An 18,632-nucleotide genomic window follows, 5' to 3' on the forward strand; every position below is an offset into this window, starting at 1 on the left:
ACCTAACAGCTGCTCTACCATACCTAACATCTACTCTACCATACCTAACAGCTACTAACCCCCCCCCTTAAAAGATTTAGATGCACTATTGTAAAGTGGCTGTTCCACTGGATATCATAAGGTGAATGCACCAATTTGTAAGTCGCTCTGGATAAGAGCGTCTGCTAAATGACTTAAATGTAAATGTACTCTACCATACCTAACAGCTGCTCTACCATACCTAACAGCTGAATCACTGCTCTACCAGCAGAGCATAGTATTATCAACAACTTATTTACAGTGAACATCTCTTCTTCTGTAGATTTATATAGAATGAAAATAAATATTGAATGATCTTGAGTCCACAACATACATGAGAATACATATGTTGTTAATCTTTCATTTTCAGTTACAGAAAGATTCGTAGTGATGGACAGATTGCTAGGTTGATTTATTTATGTATTGATGGGATCAATCGATTTAATTGATTTCATAATCAAAAGGAGAAGGGTGCGCCAGCCAGACACAACATAAAAACAAATACAGAGGATAAACACACATTGGCTGAAGGCTTCATTCCATTGTGGTTCACTGATCAGCATCTCACACTGGGAAGAGCAGGAAGCCACTGAAGGTGTTTCTCTTGTGACTGTCATCATAGATTGTGGTTCCACCCAGTTGAACGTCAACTACGTCTCCCTGCTCCAGCAGCAGAGAGGCAGCATTAGCTACATGGTGCTGGGACTTTGCAATGTATTCCCAAAGACCTGCCTTCAGGGTTATGATGCCGTTTGTTCGGAGGTTGCAATGTATGCCGCTGTTCCTTTCTACGATTCCGAACAAGGCGATTCTGAAGTAGTACACTCCCCTCACTGGGGCTGTGAAGTGACCTGGGAAAGAGATGAAACATGTGAGGCTCTCTCTCTCCATACAGACTTCAGTTGAACACTCTCTATAGATAATTCAGTTGAACACTCTCTATAGATAATTCAGTTGAACACTCTCTATAGATAATTCAGTTGAACACTCTCTATAGATAATTCAGTTGAACACTCTCTATAGATAATTCAGTTGAACACTCCCTATAGATACTTCAGTTGAACACTCTCTATAGATAATTCAGTTGAACACTCTCTATAGATAATTCAGTTGAACACTCTCTATAGATAATTCAGTTGAACACTCTCTATAGATAATTCAGTTGAACAGTCTCTATAGATAATTCAGTTGAACACTCTCTATAGATAATTCAGTTGAACACTCTCTATAGATAATTCAGTTGAACACTCTCTATAGATAATTCAGTTGAACACTCCCTATAGATAATTCAGTTGAACACTCTCTATAGATAATTCAGTTGAACACTCCCTATAGATAATTCAGTTGAACACTCCCTATAGATAATTCAGTTGAACACTCTCTATAGATAATTCAGTTGAACACTCTTTATAGATAATTCAGTTGAACGCTCTCTATAGATAATTCAGTTGAACACTCTTTATAGATAATTCAGTTGAACACTATAGATAATTCAGTTGAACACTATAGATAATTCAGTTGAACACTATAGACAATTCAGTTGAACACTATAGATAATTCAGTTGAACACTAGATAATTCAGTTGAACTCTCTCTATAGATAATTCAGTTGAACACTCTCTATAGATAATTCAGTTGAACACTCTCTATAGATAATTCAGTTGAACACTCTCTATAGATAATTCAGTTGAACACTCTCTATAGATAATTCAGTTGAACTCTCCCTATAGATAATTCAGTTGAACACTCTCTATAGATAATTCAGTTGAACACTCTCTATAGATAATTCAGTTGAACACTCTCTATAGATATTTCTGTTGAACACTCTTTATAGATAATTCAGTTGAACACTCTCTATAGATAATTCTGTTGAAAACTCTCTATAGATAATTCAGTTGAACACTATAGATAATTCAGTTGAACACTATAGATAATTCAGTTGAACACTATAGATAATTCAGTTGAACGCTCTCTATAGATAATTCAGTTGAACACTCTTTATAGATAATTCAGTTGAACACTATAGATAATTCAGTTGAACACTATAGATAATTCAGTTGAACACTATAGACAATTCAGTTGAACACTATAGATAATTCAGTTGAACACTAGATAATTCAGTTGAACTCTCTCTATAGATAATTCAGTTGAACACTCTCTATAGATAATTCAGTTGAACACTCTCTATAGATAATTCAGTTGAACACTCTCTATAGATAATTCAGTTGAACACTCTCTATAGATAATTCAGTTGAACTCTCCCTATAGATAATTCAGTTGAACACTCTCTATAGATAATTCAGTTGAACACTCTCTATAGATAATTCAGTTGAACACTCTCTATAGATAATTCTGTTGAACACTCTCTATAGATAATTCAGTTGAACACTCTCTATAGATAATTCTGTTGAACACTCTCTATAGATAATTCAGTTGAACACTCACTATAGATAATTCAGTTGAACTCTCTCTATAGATAATTCAGTTGAACACTCTCTATAGATAATTCAGTTGAACACTATAGATAATTCAGTTAAACTCTATAGATAATTCAGTTGAACACTATAGATAATTCAGTTAAACTCTATAGATAATTCAGTTAAACTCTATAGATAATTCAGTTGAACACTATAGATAATTCAGTTGAACACTATAGATAATTCAGTTGAACACTATAGATAATTCAGTTGAACACTCTCTATAGATAATTCAGTTGAACACTATAGATAATTCAGTTGAACACTCCCTATAGATAATTCAGTTGAACAGTCTCTATAGATAATTCAGTTGAACACTCTCTATAGATAATTCAGTTGAACACTATAGATAATTCAGTTGAACACTCCCTATAGATAATTCAGTTGAACACTCTCTATAGATAATTCAGTTGAACACTCTCTATAGATAATTCAGTTGAACACTATAGATAATTCAGTTGAACACTCTCTATAGATAATTCAGTTGAACACTCCCTATAGATAATTCAGTTGAACACTCTTTATAGATAATTCAGTTGAACTCTCTCTATAGATAATTCAGTTGAACACTCTCTATAGATAATTCAGTTGAACACTCTCTATAGATAATTCAGTTGAACACTCCCTATAGATAATTCAGTTGAACACTCTCTATAGATAATTCAGTTGAACACTCCCTATAGATAATTCAGTTGAACACTCTCTATAGATAATTCAGTTGAACACTCTCTATAGATAATTCAGTTGAACACTCTCTATAGATAATTCAGTTGAACACTATAGATAATTCAGTTGAACACTCTCTATAGATAATTCAGTTGAACACTCCCTATAGATAATTCAGTTGAACACTCCCTATAGATAATTCAGTTGAAGGCTCTCCACAGATCAGTTCAAGAGTAAGATATTCCAGCAAAGCATACACTGTAACTCACCATTAGTTGGGTTGTAGTGATTGCCGATGTTTGTCAGGATGTCCTTGTAGACCAGGGTAGTGGATGTGGGTCCATAGTAACCACCATAGTAACCCCCAACTCCCAAAGTAACAGAGAACGCTACCTTCCGTTCTGTAAGAGGAAACAAACAAAAACACACATTGGTCAGAAACCAACAAGACAATGGTTTAAATGGTCAGACAACACTTTGTGGTTGTAATGCTTTAGTTACTATGGCAGCCTAACCTCCAGTCCTCTACCTGTACTCTGTCCTCCAGTCCTCTACCTGTTCTCTGTCCTCCAGTCCTCTACCTGTTCTCTGTCCTCCAGTCCTCTACCTGTTCTCTGTCCTCCAGTCCTCTACCTGTTCTCTGTCCTCCAGTCCTCTACCTGTTCTCTGTCCTCCAGTCCTCTACCTGTTCTCTGTCCTCCAGTCCTCTACCTGTTCTCTGTCCTCCAGTCCTCTACCTGTTCTCTGTCCTCTACCTGTTCTCTGTCCTCCAGTCCTCTACCTGTACTCTGTCCTCCAGTCCTCTACCTGTTCTCTGTCCTCCAGTCCTCTACCTGTTCTCTGTCCTCCAGTCCTCTACCTGTTCTCTGTCCTCCAGTCCTCTACCTGTTCTCTGTCCTCCAGTCCTCTACCTGTTCTCTGTCCTCCAGTCCTCTACCTGTTCTCTGTCCTCTACCTGTTCTCTGTCCTCCAGTCCTCTACCTGTTCTCTGTCCTCTACCTGTTCTCTGTCCTCCAGTCCTCTACCTGTTCTCTGTCCTCTACCTGTTCTCTGTCCTCCAGTCCTCTACCTGTTCTCTGTCCTCTACCTGTTCTCTGTCCTCCAGTCCTCTACCTGTTCTCTGTCCTCCAGTCCTCTACCTGTTCTCTGTCCTCCAGTCCTCTACCTGTTCTCTGTCCTCTACCTGTTCTCTGTCCTCCAGTCCTCTACCTGTTCTCTGTCCTCCAGTCCTCTACCTGTTCTCTGTCCTCCAGTCCTCTACCTGTTCTCTGTCCTCTACCTGTTCTCTGTCCTCCAGTCCTCTACCTGTTCTCTGTCCTCTACCTGTTCTCTGTCCTCCAGTCCTCTACCTGTTCTCTGTCCTCTACCTGTTCTCTGTCCTCCAGTCCTCTACCTGTTCTCTGTCCTCTACCTGTTCTCTGTCCTCCAGTCCTCTACCTGTTCTCTGTCCTCTACCTGTTCTCTGTCCTCCAGTCCTCTACCTGTTCTCTGTCCTCTACCTGTACTCTGTCCTCCAGTCCTCTACCTGTTCTCTGTCCTCCAGTCCTCTACCTGTTCTCTGTCCTCTACCTGTTCTCTGTCCTCCAGTCCTCTACCTGTTCTCTGTCCTCCAGTCCTCTACCTGTTCTCTGTCCTCTACCTGTTCTCTGTCCTCCAGTCCTCTACCTGTTCTCTGTCCTCTACCTGTTCTCTGTCCTCCAGTCCTCTACCTGTTCTCTGTCCTCCAGTCCTCTACCTGTTCTCTGTCCTCCAGTCCTCTACCTGTTCTCTGTCCTCCAGTCCTCTACCTGTTCTCTGTCCTCCAGTCCTCTACCTGTTCTCTATCCTCCAGTCCTCTACCTGTTCTCTGTCCTCCAGTCCTCTACCTGTTCTCTGTCCTCCAGTCCTCTACCTGTTCTCTGTCCTCTACCTGTTCTCTGTCCTCCAGTCCTCTACCTGTTCTCTGTCCTCCAGTCCTCTACCTGTTCTCTGTCCTCTACCTGTTCTCTGTCCTCCAGTCCTCTACCTGTTCTCTGTCCTCTACCTGTTCTCTGTCCTCCAGTCCTCTACCTGTTCTCTGTCCTCCAGTCCTCTACCTGTTCTCTGTCCTCCAGTCCTCTACCTGTTCTCTGTCCTCCAGTCCTCTACCTGTTCTCTGTCCTCCAGTCCTCTACCTGTTCTCTGTCCTCCAGTCCTCTACCTGTTCTCTGTCCTCCAGTCCTCTACCTGTTCTCTGTCCTCCAGTCCTCTACCTGTTCTCTGTCCTCCACTCCTCTACCTGTTCTCTGTCCTCCAGTCCTCTACCTGTTCTCTGTCCTCCAGTCCTCTACCTGTTCTCTGTCCTCCACTCCTCTACCTGTTCTCTGTCCTCCAGTCCTCTACCTGTTCTCTGTCCTCCAGTCCTCTACCTGTTCTCTGTCCTCCAGTCCTCTACCTGTTCTCTGTCCTCCAGTCCTCTACCTGTTCTCTGTCCTCCACTCCTCTACCTGTTCTCTGTCCTCCACTCCTCTACCTGTTCTCTGTCCTCAGCTCCTCCTCTACCTGTTCTCTGTCATCCAGTCCTCTACCTGTTCTCTGTCCTCCAGTCCTCTACCTGTTCTCTGTCCTCCAGTCCTCTACCTGTTCTCTGTCCTCTACCTGTTCTCTGTCCTCCAGTCCTCTACCTGTTCTCTGTCCTCCAGTCCTCTACCTGTTCTCTGTCCTCTACCTGTTCTCTGTCCTCCAGTCCTCTACCTGTTCTCTGTCCTCTACCTGTTCTCTGTCCTCCAGTCCTCTACCTGTTCTCTGTCCTCCAGTCCTCTACCTGTTCTCTGTCCTCCAGTCCTCTACCTGTTCTCTGTCCTCCAGTCCTCTACCTGTTCTCTGTCCTCCAGTCCTCTACCTGTTCTCTGTCCTCCAGTCCTCTACCTGTTCTCTGTCCTCCAGTCCTCTACCTGTTCTCTGTCTTCCAGTCCTCTACCTGTTCTCTGTCCTCCAGTCCTCTACCTGTTCTCTGTCCTCCAGTCCTCTACCTGTTCTCTGTCCTCCAGTCCTCTACCTGTTCTCTGTCCTCCAGTCCTCTACCTGTTCTCTGTCCTCTACCTGTTCTCTGTCCTCCAGTCCTCTACCTGTACTCTGTCCTCCAGTCCTCTACCTGTTCTCTGTCCTCCAGTCCTCTACCTGTTCTCTGTCCTCCAGTCCTCTACCTGTTCTCTGTCCTCCAGTCCTCTACCTGTTCTCTGTCCTCCAGTCCTCTACCTGTTCTCTGTCCTCTACCTGTTCTCTGTCCTCCAGTCCTCTACCTGTTCTCTGTCCTCTACCTGTTCTCTGTCCTCCAGTCCTCTACCTGTTCTCTGTCCTCTACCTGTTCTCTGTCCTCCAGTCCTCTACCTGTTCTCTGTCCTCTACCTGTTCTCTGTCCTCCAGTCCTCTACCTGTTCTCTGTCCTCCAGTCCTCTACCTGTTCTCTGTCCTCCAGTCCTCTACCTGTTCTCTGTCCTCTACCTGTTCTCTGTCCTCCAGTCCTCTACCTGTTCTCTGTCCTCCAGTCCTCTACCTGTTCTCTGTCCTCCAGTCCTCTACCTGTTCTCTGTCCTCTACCTGTTCTCTGTCCTCCAGTCGTCTACCTGTTCTCTGTCCTCTACCTGTTCTCTGTCCTCCAGTCCTCTACCTGTTCTCTGTCCTCTACCTGTTCTCTGTCCTCCAGTCCTCTACCTGTTCTCTGTCCTCTACCTGTTCTCTGTCCTAAAGTCCTCTACCTGTTCTCTGTCCTCTACCTGTTCTCTGTCCTCCAGTCCTCTACCTGTTCTCTGTCCTCTACCTGTACTCTGTCCTCCAGTCCTCTACCTGTTCTCTGTCCTCCAGTCCTCTACCTGTTCTCTGTCCTCTACCTGTTCTCTGTCCTCCAGTCCTCTACCTGTTCTCTGTCCTCCAGTCCTCTACCTGTTCTCTGTCCTCTACCTGTTCTCTGTCCTCCAGTCCTCTACCTGTTCTCTGTCCTCTACCTGTTCTCTGTCCTCCAGTCCTCTACCTGTTCTCTGTCCTCCAGTCCTCTACCTGTTCTCTGTCCTCCAGTCCTCTACCTGTTCTCTGTCCTCCAGTCCTCTACCTGTTCTCTGTCCTCCAGTCCTCTACCTGTTCTCTGTTCTCCAGTCCTCTACCTGTTCTCTGTCCTCCAGTCCTCTACCTGTTCTCTGTCCTCCAGTCCTCTACCTGTTCTCTGTCCTCTACCTGTTCTCTGTCCTCCAGTCCTCTACCTGTTCTCTGTCCTCCAGTCCTCTACCTGTTCTCTGTCCTCTACCTGTTCTCTGTCCTCCAGTCCTCTACCTGTTCTCTGTCCTCTACCTGTTCTCTGTCCTCCAGTCCTCTACCTGTTCTCTGTCCTCCAGTCCTCTACCTGTTCTCTGTCCTCCAGTCCTCTACCTGTTCTCTGTCCTCCAGTCCTCTACCTGTTCTCTGTCCTCCAGTCCTCTACCTGTTCTCTGTCCTCCAGTCCTCTACCTGTTCTCTGTCCTCCAGTCCTCTACCTGTTCTCTGTCCTCCAGTCCTCTACCTGTTCTCTGTCCTCCACTCCTCTACCTGTTCTCTGTCCTCCAGTCCTCTACCTGTTCTCTGTCCTCCAGTCCTCTACCTGTTCTCTGTCCTCCACTCCTCTACCTGTTCTCTGTCCTCCAGTCCTCTACCTGTTCTCTGTCCTCCAGTCCTCTACCTGTTCTCTGTCCTCCAGTCCTCTACCTGTTCTCTGTCCTCCAGTCCTCTACCTGTTCTCTGTCCTCCACTCCTCTACCTGTTCTCTGTCCTCCACTCCTCTACCTGTTCTCTGTCCTCAGCTCCTCCTCTACCTGTTCTCTGTCATCCAGTCCTCTACCTGTTCTCTGTCCTCCAGTCCTCTACCTGTTCTCTGTCCTCCAGTCCTCTACCTGTTCTCTGTCCTCTACCTGTTCTCTGTCCTCCAGTCCTCTACCTGTTCTCTGTCCTCCAGTCCTCTACCTGTTCTCTGTCCTCTACCTGTTCTCTGTCCTCCAGTCCTCTACCTGTTCTCTGTCCTCTACCTGTTCTCTGTCCTCCAGTCCTCTACCTGTTCTCTGTCCTCCAGTCCTCTACCTGTTCTCTGTCCTCCAGTCCTCTACCTGTTCTCTGTCCTCCAGTCCTCTACCTGTTCTCTGTCCTCCAGTCCTCTACCTGTTCTCTGTCCTCCAGTGCTCTACCTGTTCTCTGTCCTCCAGTCCTCTACCTGTTCTCTGTCCTCCACTCCTCTACCTGTTCTCTGTCCTCCAGTCCTCTACCTGTTCTCTGTCCTCCAGTCCTCTACCTGTTCTCTGTCCTCCAGTCCTCTACCTGTTCTCTGTCCTCCAGTCCTCTACCTGTTCTCTGTCCTCCAGTCCTCTACCTGTTCTCTGTCCTCCACTCCTCTACCTGTTCTCTGTCCTCCACTCCTCTACCTGTTCTCTGTCCTCCAGTCCTCTACCTGTTCTCTGTCCTCCAGTCCTCTACCTGTTCTCTGTCCTCCACTCCTCTACCTGTTCTCTGTCCTCTACCTGTTCTCTGTCCTCCAGTCCTCTACCTGTTCTCTGTCCTCCAGTCCTCTACCTGTTCTCTGTCCTCTACCTGTTCTCTGTCCTCCAGTCCTCTACCTGTTCTCTGTCCTCTACCTGTTCTCTGTCCTCCAGTCCTCTACCTGTTCTCTGTCCTCCAGTCCTCTACCTGTTCTCTGTCCTCCAGTCCTCTACCTGTTCTCTGTCCTCCAGTCCTCTACCTGTTCTCTGTCCTCCAGTCCTCTACCTGTTCTCTGTCCTCCAGTGCTCTACCTGTTCTCTGTCCTCCAGTCCTCTACCTGTTCTCTGTCCTCCACTCCTCTACCTGTTCTCTGTCCTCCAGTCCTCTACCTGTTCTCTGTCCTCCAGTCCTCTACCTGTTCTCTGTCCTCCAGTCCTCTACCTGTTCTCTGTCCTCCAGTCCTCTACCTGTTCTCTGTCCTCCAGTCCTCTACCTGTTCTCTGTCCTCCACTCCTCTACCTGTTCTCTGTCCTCCACTCCTCTACCTGTTCTCTGTCCTCCAGTCCTCTACCTGTTCTCTGTCCTCCAGTCCTCTACCTGTTCTCTGTCCTCCACTCCTCTACCTGTTCTCTGTCCTCCACTCCTCTACCTGTTCTCTGTCCTCAGCTCCTCCTCTACCTGTTCTCTGTCATCCAGTCCTCTACCTGTTCTCTGTCCTCCAGTCCTCTACGTGTTCTCTGTCCTCAGCTCCTCCTCTACCTATACCTTTTCTCTCTCTTCAGCTCATCCTCCATCTCTACCTGTGTTCTCTCTCTTCTTCTCCTCTACCTGTGTTCTCCCTCTTCTTGTCCTCTACCTGTGCTCTCTCTCTTCTTCTCCTCTACCCGTGTTCTCTCTCTCCTCCTCTACCCGTGTTCTCTCTCTTCTACCTGTGTTCTCTCTCTTCTTCTCCTCTACCTGTGTTCTCTCTCTTCTTCTCCTCTACCCGTGTTCTCTCTCTTCTTCTCCTCTACCCGTGTTCTCTCTCTTCTTCTCCTCTACCCGTGTTCTCTCTCTTTTCCTCCTCTACCTGTGTTCTCTCTCTTCTTCTCCTCTACCCGTGTTCTCTCTCTTCTTCTCCTCTACCTGTGTTCTCTCTCTTCTACCTGTGTTCTCTCTCTTCTTCTCCTCTACCCGTGTTCTCTCTTCTTCTCCTCTACCTGTGTTCTCTCTCTTCTTCTCCTCTACCCGTGTTCTCTCTTTTTCTCCCCTACCTTTGTTATCGCTCTTCTTCTCCCCTACCTTTGTTATCGCTCTTCTTCTCCTCTACCTGTGTTCTCTCTCTTCTTCTCCTCTACCTGTGTTTTCTCTCTTCCTATTCTCTACATGTGTTTTCTCTCTTCCTATTCTCTACATGTGTTCTCTCTCTTCTTCTCCTCTACCCGTGTTCTCTCTCTTCTTCTCCTCTACCCGTGTTCTCTCTCTTCTTCTCCTCTACCCGTGTTCTCTCTTCTTCTCCTCTACCCGTGTTCTCTCTCTTCTTCTCCTCTACCCGTGTTCTCTCTCTTCTTCTCCTCTACCTGTGTTCTCTCTCTTCTTCTCCTCTTCCCGTGTTCTCTCTTTCCTCCTCTACCCGTGTTCTCTCTTTTTCTCCCCTACCTTTGTTATCGCTCTTCTTCTCCTCTACCTGTGTTCTCTCTCTTCTTCTCCTCTACCTGTGTTTTCTCTCTTCCTATTCTCTACATGTGTTTTCTCTCTTCCTATTCTCTACATGTGTTCTCTCTCTTCTTCTCCTCTACCTGTGTTCTCTCTCTCTTTTCTCTACCTGTGTTCTGTCTCTTCAGCTCCTCCAGCTCAGTCTTCTGTAGTCCCACCTGGCTCTGAGAGTAGTTGGAGCTGACGTCTAGAGTCCTCAGCTCCAGGGCTGGAACCAGAGAGCTCAATCCATCAATGAATACACTAATCGATTAATTAAACACAACATATGGATAAATGAATACACACATGAATAAATAAATAGGAACACAGATAATAGAATTGCCTTTCACATTCAAGCTGACATTCAACAGTGGGTGGACCGGGAGTCATCTTTCTGGTAGTAAATGGAAGTTAAAGTTTCTATTTATTTTAAATGTGAAATGTGGTGCCAGCTAACATACAGTGATCTAAAGGGATAGGTCCATTCTTTTCATTATATTTCTATGATTGAAATGACACCCATTCTCTATTTAACAATCTGCTGTGTCTAAACCGATGACAGGCACAGCACAGACACCTCTGATTATGTCAAATAGGGTCTAAGGTACATCATTTAGGAAAATGAGAAAAACCGTAGTGAATGCGTTTTAAGATAATTCATGTTAAAAATTCAACGTTAAACATAAAAATAAAATAAATCATAGAATATTTTAACAACCCTGTTTGTCAGCTTTCAAATGATTTCAAAGTTCCTCCGTGATTGTTTTTCACTGATGAAGACATGGAAGTCTCATGGTAGGGTGGGGTATGCAACATGGGTCAACTGATGAAGACATGGAAGTCTCATGGTAGGGTGGGGTATGCAACATGGGTCAACTGATGAAGACATGGAAGTCTCATGGTAGGGTGGGGTATGCAACATGGGTCAACTGATGAAGACATGGAAGTCTCATGGTAGGGTGGGGTATGGGTGGGGTAGGGTGGGGTAGGGTGGGGTATGCAACATGGGTCAACTGATGAAGACATGGAAGTCTCATGGTAGGGTGGGGTATGGGTGGGGTAGGGTGGGGTATGCGACATGGGTCAACTGATGAGGACATGGAAGTCTCATGGTAAGGTGGGGTAGGGTGGGGTAGGGTGGGGTAGGGTGGGGTAGGGTGGGGTAGGGTGGGGAATGTAACATGGGTCAACTGATGAGGACATGGAAGTCTCATGGTAAGGTAGGGGTAGGGTGGGGTAGGGTGGGGTATGGGTGGGGTAGGGTGGGGTATGCGACATGGGTCAACTGATGAAGACATCGAGTCTCATGGTAGGGTAGGGTGGGGTAGGGTGGGGTAGGGTGGGGTAGGGTGGGGTAGGGTGGGGTATGCAACATGGGTCAACTGATGAAGACATGGAAGTCTCATGGTAGGGTGGGGTAGAGTGGGGTAGGGTGGGGTAGGGTGGGGTAGGGTGGGGTAGGGTGGGGTAGGGTGGGGTATGCAACATGGGTCATCTTGGAACACCGCTATGTCCTGAATGTTTTGGCATTGAGGTTCAACGTGTCCCTTTCGGACCACTTCCACCACGGGCAAACACTGAAGGTTTGTTCAAATCAAAACGGGTGCAATCAGGAAGTGAATGAAATCAAACGGAACGATCAATAAATAAATACACAATATTGGTTCAAATATATTACCCAAATCACAGATTCACCAAAATCTCTTGTTTTACCTTGATTCTCAGCCTTCAGTAGCTTCACCTGGTTCTCTGCAGTTCTCAGCCTGAACTCCATCTCTGGAATAAGAACCACAATAACTCTTATTGACCCCATTTACACCTGGTATTAATATGGGGCTTGTGTTATCTGATTCCTACCATCTAAAGTTATCACCTGGTATTAATATGGGGCTTGTGTTATCTGATTCCTACCATCTAAAGTTATCACCTGGTATTAATATGGGGCTTGTGCTATCTGATTCCTACCATCTAAAGTTATCACCTGGTATTAATATGGGGCTTGTGTTATCTGATTCCTACCATCTAAAGTTATCACCTGGTATTAATATGGGGCTTGTGCTATCTGATTCCTACCATCTAAAGTTATCACCTGGTATTAATATGGGGCTTGTGTTATCTGATTCCTACCATCTAAAGTTATCACCTGGTATTAATATGGGGCTTGTGTTATCTGATTCCTACCAACGAAAGTTATCACCTGGTATTAATATGGGGCTTGTGTTATCTGATTCCTACCATCTAAAGTTATCACCTGGTATTAATATGGGGCTTGTGCTATCTGATTCCTACCATCTAAAGTTATCACCTGGTATTAATATGGGGCTTGTGTTATCTGATTCCTACCATCTAAAGTTATCACCTGGTATTAATATGGGGCTTGTGTTATCTGATTCCTACCATCTAAAGTTATCACCTGGTATTAATATGGGGCTTGTGTTATCTGATTCCTACCATCTAAAGTTATCACCTGGTATTAATATGGGGCTTGTGTTATCTGATTCCTACCATCTAAAGTTATCACCTGGTATTAATATGGGGCTTGTGTTATCTGATTCCTACCATCTAAAGTTATCACCTGGTATTAATATGGGGCTTGTGTTATCTGATTCCTACCATCTAAAGTTATCACCTGGTATTAATATGGGGCTTGTGTTATCTGATTCCTACCATCTAAAGTTATCACCTGGTATTAATATGGGGCTTGTGCTATCTGATACCTACCATCTAAAGTTATCACCTGGTATTAATATGGGGCTTGTGTTATCTGATTCCTACCATCTAAAGTTATCACCTGGTATTAATATGGGGCTTGTGTTATCTGATTCCTACCAACGAAAGTTAGCTCTCAACACTGTGGCCCTAAAACAATTCTACATGAATGTTATTAGTTATTGTTCAGCTCAAAGATAGACACATGTTAATGCTTCCGACTAGCGTCCTTGAGCTCTGGTCAGATCTGTACGATATCATGGATAAGGCAGGGAAAAGCAAATCAAAGAAATAACACAAAGAGTATTGCATATTTTGTCCCAATGTTTACATAGTATATTATGTTAACATAGTATATAATGTTTACATAGTATATAATGTTAACTTAGTAAATAATGTTAACAGAGTATATAATGTTTACATAGTATATAATGTTAACATGGTATATAATGTTTACATAGTATATAATGTTTGCATAGCATAGAATGTTTACATAGTATATAATGTTTATATTGCATAGAATGTTTACATAGTATAGAATATTTACATAGCATAGAATGTTTACATAGTATATACTGTTTACATAGTATAGAAGTTTTACATATCATAGAATGTTTACACAGTATATAATGTTTACATAGTATAGAATGTTTACATAGTATATAATGTTTACATAGCATATAATGTTTACACAGTATAGAATGTTTACATAGTATAGAATGTTTACATAGCATAGAATGTTTACACAGTATATAATGTTTACACTGTATATAATGTTTACATAGTATAGAAGTTTTACATAGCATAGAATGTTTACACAGTATATAATGTTTACATAGCATAGAATGTTTACATAGTATAGAATGTTTACATAGCATAGAATGTTTACATAGTATATACTGTTTACATAGTAAAGAAGTTTTAAATATCATAGAATGTTTACACAGTATATAATGTTTACATAGCATAGAATGTTTACATAGTATAGAATGTTTACATAGCATAGAATGTTTACACAGTATGTAATGTTTACATTGTATATCATGTTTACATAGCATAGAATGTTTACACAGTATATAATGTCTACATTGTATATAATGTTTACATAGCATAGAATGTTTACATAGTATAGAAGTTTTACATAGCCACGTTATTCCTAAAACCCAGTTTTTTTTTTTTACATGAAATCCAGGTTGAAATATTATTGTGCTGTCTCAATCCTGGTCATTCAATGTCAGTCCCCCTTCACTTTACAAAGACAATATTTCAACCAAAAGTCTTTGTTGGAGTATATGATGTGTTATGGGAGAAATTTGATTCAGTTTTGTCTTAAAACGTCAAACTGCATCCAGAAACAAGGACCACATCTGAAGGAGCAGAATTGAACCCAACAGAGGATCATTTTCATCTGGATTAAATGTTTATGAAAAACGGATCACTATCTGATGGTATAAAATACTTAAGTAAAAATCTTTATAGTACTACTTAAGTCGTTTTTTTGGATATCTGTACTTTACTTTACTATTTACATTTTTGGCAACTTTTACTTTTAACTCACTACATTCCAAAAGAAAATAATGTACTTTTTACTCTGTACATTTTCCCTGACACCCAAAGTACTTGTTACGTTTTGACAGGAAAATGGTCCAATTCAAACACATTCCTGGAGAACACTCCTGGTGATTCCTACTGCCTCTGATCTGGCAGACTCACTAAACAGAGAACATCCCTGGTGATTCCTACTGCCTCTGATCTGGCAGACTCACTAAACAGAGAACACTCCTAGTGATTCCTACTGCCTCTGATCTGGCAGACTCACTAAACAGAGAACACTCCTGGTGATTCCTACTGCCTCTGATCTGGCGGACTCACTAAACAGAGAACATCCCTGGTGATTCCTACTGCCTCTGATCTGGCAGACTCACTAAACAGAGAACACTCCTGGTGATTCCTACTGCCTCTGATCTGGCGGACTCACTAAACACAAATGCTTAGTTTGTAAATGATATCTGAGTTGGAGTGTGGCCCTGTGTTTGTAAATGATATCTGAGTTGGAGTGTGGCCCTGTGTTTGTAATTGATATCTGAGTTGGAGTGTGGCCCTGTGTTTGTAAATGATATCTGAGTTGGAGTGTGGCCCTGTGTTTGTAATTGATATCTGAGTTGGAGTGTGGCCCTGTGTTTGTAATTGATATCTGAGTGCTGGAGTGTGGCCCTGTGTTTGTAATTGATATCTGAGTGCTGGAGTGTGGCCCTGTGTTTGTAATTGATATCTGAGTGCTGGAGTGTGGCCCTGTGTTTGTAATTGATATCTGAGTGCTGGAGTGTGGCCCTGTGTTTGTAATTGATATCTGAGTTGGAGTGTGGCCCTGTGTTTGTAATTGATATCTGAGTTGGAGTGTGGCCCTGTGTTTGTAAATGATATCTGAGTGTTGGAGTGTGGCCCTGTGTTTGTAAATGATATCTGAGTGTTGGAGTGTGGCCCTGTGTTTGTAATTGATATCTGAGTGTTGGAGTGTGGCCCTGTGTTTGTAATTGATATCTGAGTGCTGGAGTGTGGCCCTGTGTTTGTAATTGATATCTGAGTGTTGGAGTGTGGCCCTGTGTTTGTAAATGATATCTGAGTGTTGGAGTGTGGCCCTGTGTTTGTAATTGATATCTGAGTGCTGGAGTGTGGCCCTGTGTTTGTAATTGATATCTGAGTGTTGGAGTGTGGCCCTGTGTTTGTAATTGATATCTGAGTTGGAGTGTGGCCCTGTGTTTGTAAATGATATCTGAGTGTTGGAGTGTGGCCCTGTGTTTGTAAATGATATCTGAGTGTTGGAGTGTGGCCCTGTGTTTGTAAATGATATCTGAGTGTTGGAGTGTGGCCCTGTGTATCCGTCAATGGAAAAAAGAAAAGAAGAAAATTGTGTCGTCTGATTTGCTTAATATACTGAACTTAAAAGGATTTATACTTTTGATAGTAAATTATATTTCAAACCAGATACTTTTAGACTTTTAAGTAGTATTTTACTGGCTGACTTTCACTTTTACTTGAGTCATGTTCTATTAAGGTATCTTTACTCTTACTCAAGTATGACAATTGAGTACTTTTTCCACCCCTGGTTTTAACATTGTGTCTCCTATCTGGCTCCAGTGTCCACATTGTGTCTGTATGTTCCTTTGCTGTGCTATATTCAATGTGCTGTGTTGAGTGTGACACCTTACCTAGATCTCTCTTACTATCAGGGCATTGTCAAAGGCATTGACATCTTACCAATGTAAACTATCTTAGTACAATGGCAGATCGTTTTGCTTATTGCTTATTTTATACAAAAGGCTTGAAACAAGTCAGAATATCGTAAAAACAAGACAAATCATCTTGATTGTCTGGGAAAGAAAAATGAACTCAAAACAAGTAAATACGTTTTCTGGGAAAGTGAGACCGACTCAAAACAAGTAAATACATTTTCTGGGAAAGTGAGACCGACTCAAAACAAGTAAATGCATTTTCTGGGAAAGTGAGACCGACTCAAAACAAGTAAATGCATTTTCTGGGAAAGTGAGACCGACTCAAAACAAGTAAATACATTTTCTGGGAAAGTGAGACCGACTCAAAACAAGTAAATACATTTTCTGGGAAAGTGAGACCGACTCAAAACAAGTAAATACATTTTCTGGGAAAGTGAGACGGACTCAAAACAAGTAAATATATATACATTTTTTTGCATTGTGGCAACTCTTATTACCTGCATTCTGTGTCTTCACGTCCTCCAGTTGACTTTGAGTGACAGCCAGTCCCACTCTCTGTTCCACCACCATGTCTCTCAGCCCTCTCAGCTCAGCCCAGAGGTCCGGCTCAGAGTCTGTCTGTCCATCTGCCTTTCTGTCTGCTGGTGTTTTGACCACCTCATTTTCCATCCTGAACTCTACAGCTTCGGTGACCTCTACTCCTTGACCTTTGGTGACCCCTACCCCAGACAGACAGAGGAGCAACAGCAGAGGACCGACAGAGACAGACTTCTGCATCTTCATATCACAATCACAGCTTGCTAATGGAACTGGAGGTCTGAATATTGCTTAGCCTTAAATACACACTGATTCAGAATTCACCCCCCTAGTCATGTTGCAACACTAACCTAGTCAAGCCTGACTCCTCCTCCTCACTCCTCCTCCTCCTCCTCACTCCTCCTCCTCACCACTTGGTTGCTTCCCACTTAATGAATCATCCCACATTTCATCAGGATCTATGGGTTAAAAACCTCCTGTTCACTTCTCAGTCACTGGGACGACACACATGATCAAAACCAGTTCAGACCAATGAGTGGTGCAGGATAAGGGGAGGGGTCTGAGGAGGAGGAATAACGAAGTCCTGAATATGTATTTCTGGACACGTAGCTGAGGACACTCATGGTGGTGTTTACCAACGAACTGATAGTGAACGGACGTCTCTATTTGTTTAACTGAGAGGGAGGAGTGAGTGGGGAGCAGGAACAGGGTCAAGTTAAGTAAACCGAGTCTGTGTCCAAAATGGCACTCTATTCCCTACATAGTGCACTACTTCTAGAAACAGTGACTTATATAGGGAATAGGGCTCCATTGGGGACGCACACAGACAGTCATGGTGATGGGAACTGGTTGGATCAGGGCCATGACAGGTTTACCGGCAGTTCTTGAGTTGAACTCAATTGAACCCAGTCCACTTTGTTTTTGTCCAGTAATGTGTTTTTTAATTCAATTGACTGCAGGGTTTCTTCATCCTGGTCCTGGGGAGCCAAAGAGGGGCACATTATTGGTTTTGATCAAGCAATAGACAGCTGACTCAAATCACCAACTCATTATCAAGCTTTGATTATCAAGCTTTAAGGATGAATAAAGTTGAGTATTGAATGCTGTTGCTTTAAGAATATCACGTGACGTTTTGTACGGGTTGCTAACAGGTTTATTTGAATATTGAACAACAAGTCTCTGTGCTAACAGACATTATGATCCCGTTTGATATCGAACATGACAACAGAGTTACTTTGGAATATTTGCTCATCTGTGGCGTCATTTAACCTCCTGTTTTGGTACGTTCCCAGACAAGAAACCAAAAATGTTCCTATAACAGAATGGGGAAGTAACGAAGAGTCACTGACAGATGTTCCTATAACAGAATGGGGAAGTAACGAAGAGTCAGTGACAGATGTTCCTATAACAGAATGGGGAAGTAACGAAGAGTCACTGACAGATGTTCCTATAACAGAATGGGGAAGTAACGAAGAGTCAGTGACAGATGTTCCTATAACAGAATGGGGAAGTAACGAAGAGTCACTAACAGATGTTCCTATAACAGAATGGGGAAGTAACGAAGAGTCAGTGACAGATGTTCCTATAACAGAATGGGGAAGTAACGAAGAGTCAGTGACAGATGTTCCTATAACAGAATGGGGAAGTAATGAAGAGTCACTAACAGATGTTCCTATAACAGAATGGGGAAGTAACGAAGAGTCACTAACAGATGTTCCTATAACAGAATGGGGAAGTAACGAAGAGTCACTAACAAATGTTCATATAACAGAATGGGGAAGTAACGAAGAGTCACAAACAGATGAGGTTCTAGGAGGGGTTCGGAAATACACTCAAGTTGACGAACAACAACTGGGACCTAA

General features: G+C 43.2%; 1 protein-coding gene across 1 annotated transcript; it reads right to left on the reverse strand.

The window, feature by feature from the left end:
- Positions 1-413: 413 nt before the first annotated feature.
- Positions 414-17,092, reverse strand: LOC129855923 (uncharacterized). The gene is made up of 5 exons (XM_055924035.1): positions 16,731-17,092; positions 12,005-12,067; positions 10,419-10,517; positions 3,430-3,561; positions 414-869 (listed from the first exon to the last, which is right to left on the reverse strand). Exons 1-5 carry the CDS (start codon positions 17,014-17,016, stop codon positions 583-585), a joined length of 867 nt encoding a protein of 288 aa, XP_055780010.1. The 5' UTR covers positions 17,017-17,092; the 3' UTR covers positions 414-582.
- Between the last annotated feature and the right edge of the window lie 1,540 nt (positions 17,093-18,632).

The sequence above is a fragment of the Salvelinus fontinalis genome, chromosome 5 (assembly GCF_029448725.1).
Source record: "Salvelinus fontinalis isolate EN_2023a chromosome 5, ASM2944872v1, whole genome shotgun sequence".
Lineage (NCBI taxonomy): Eukaryota > Metazoa > Chordata > Actinopteri > Salmoniformes > Salmonidae > Salvelinus > Salvelinus fontinalis.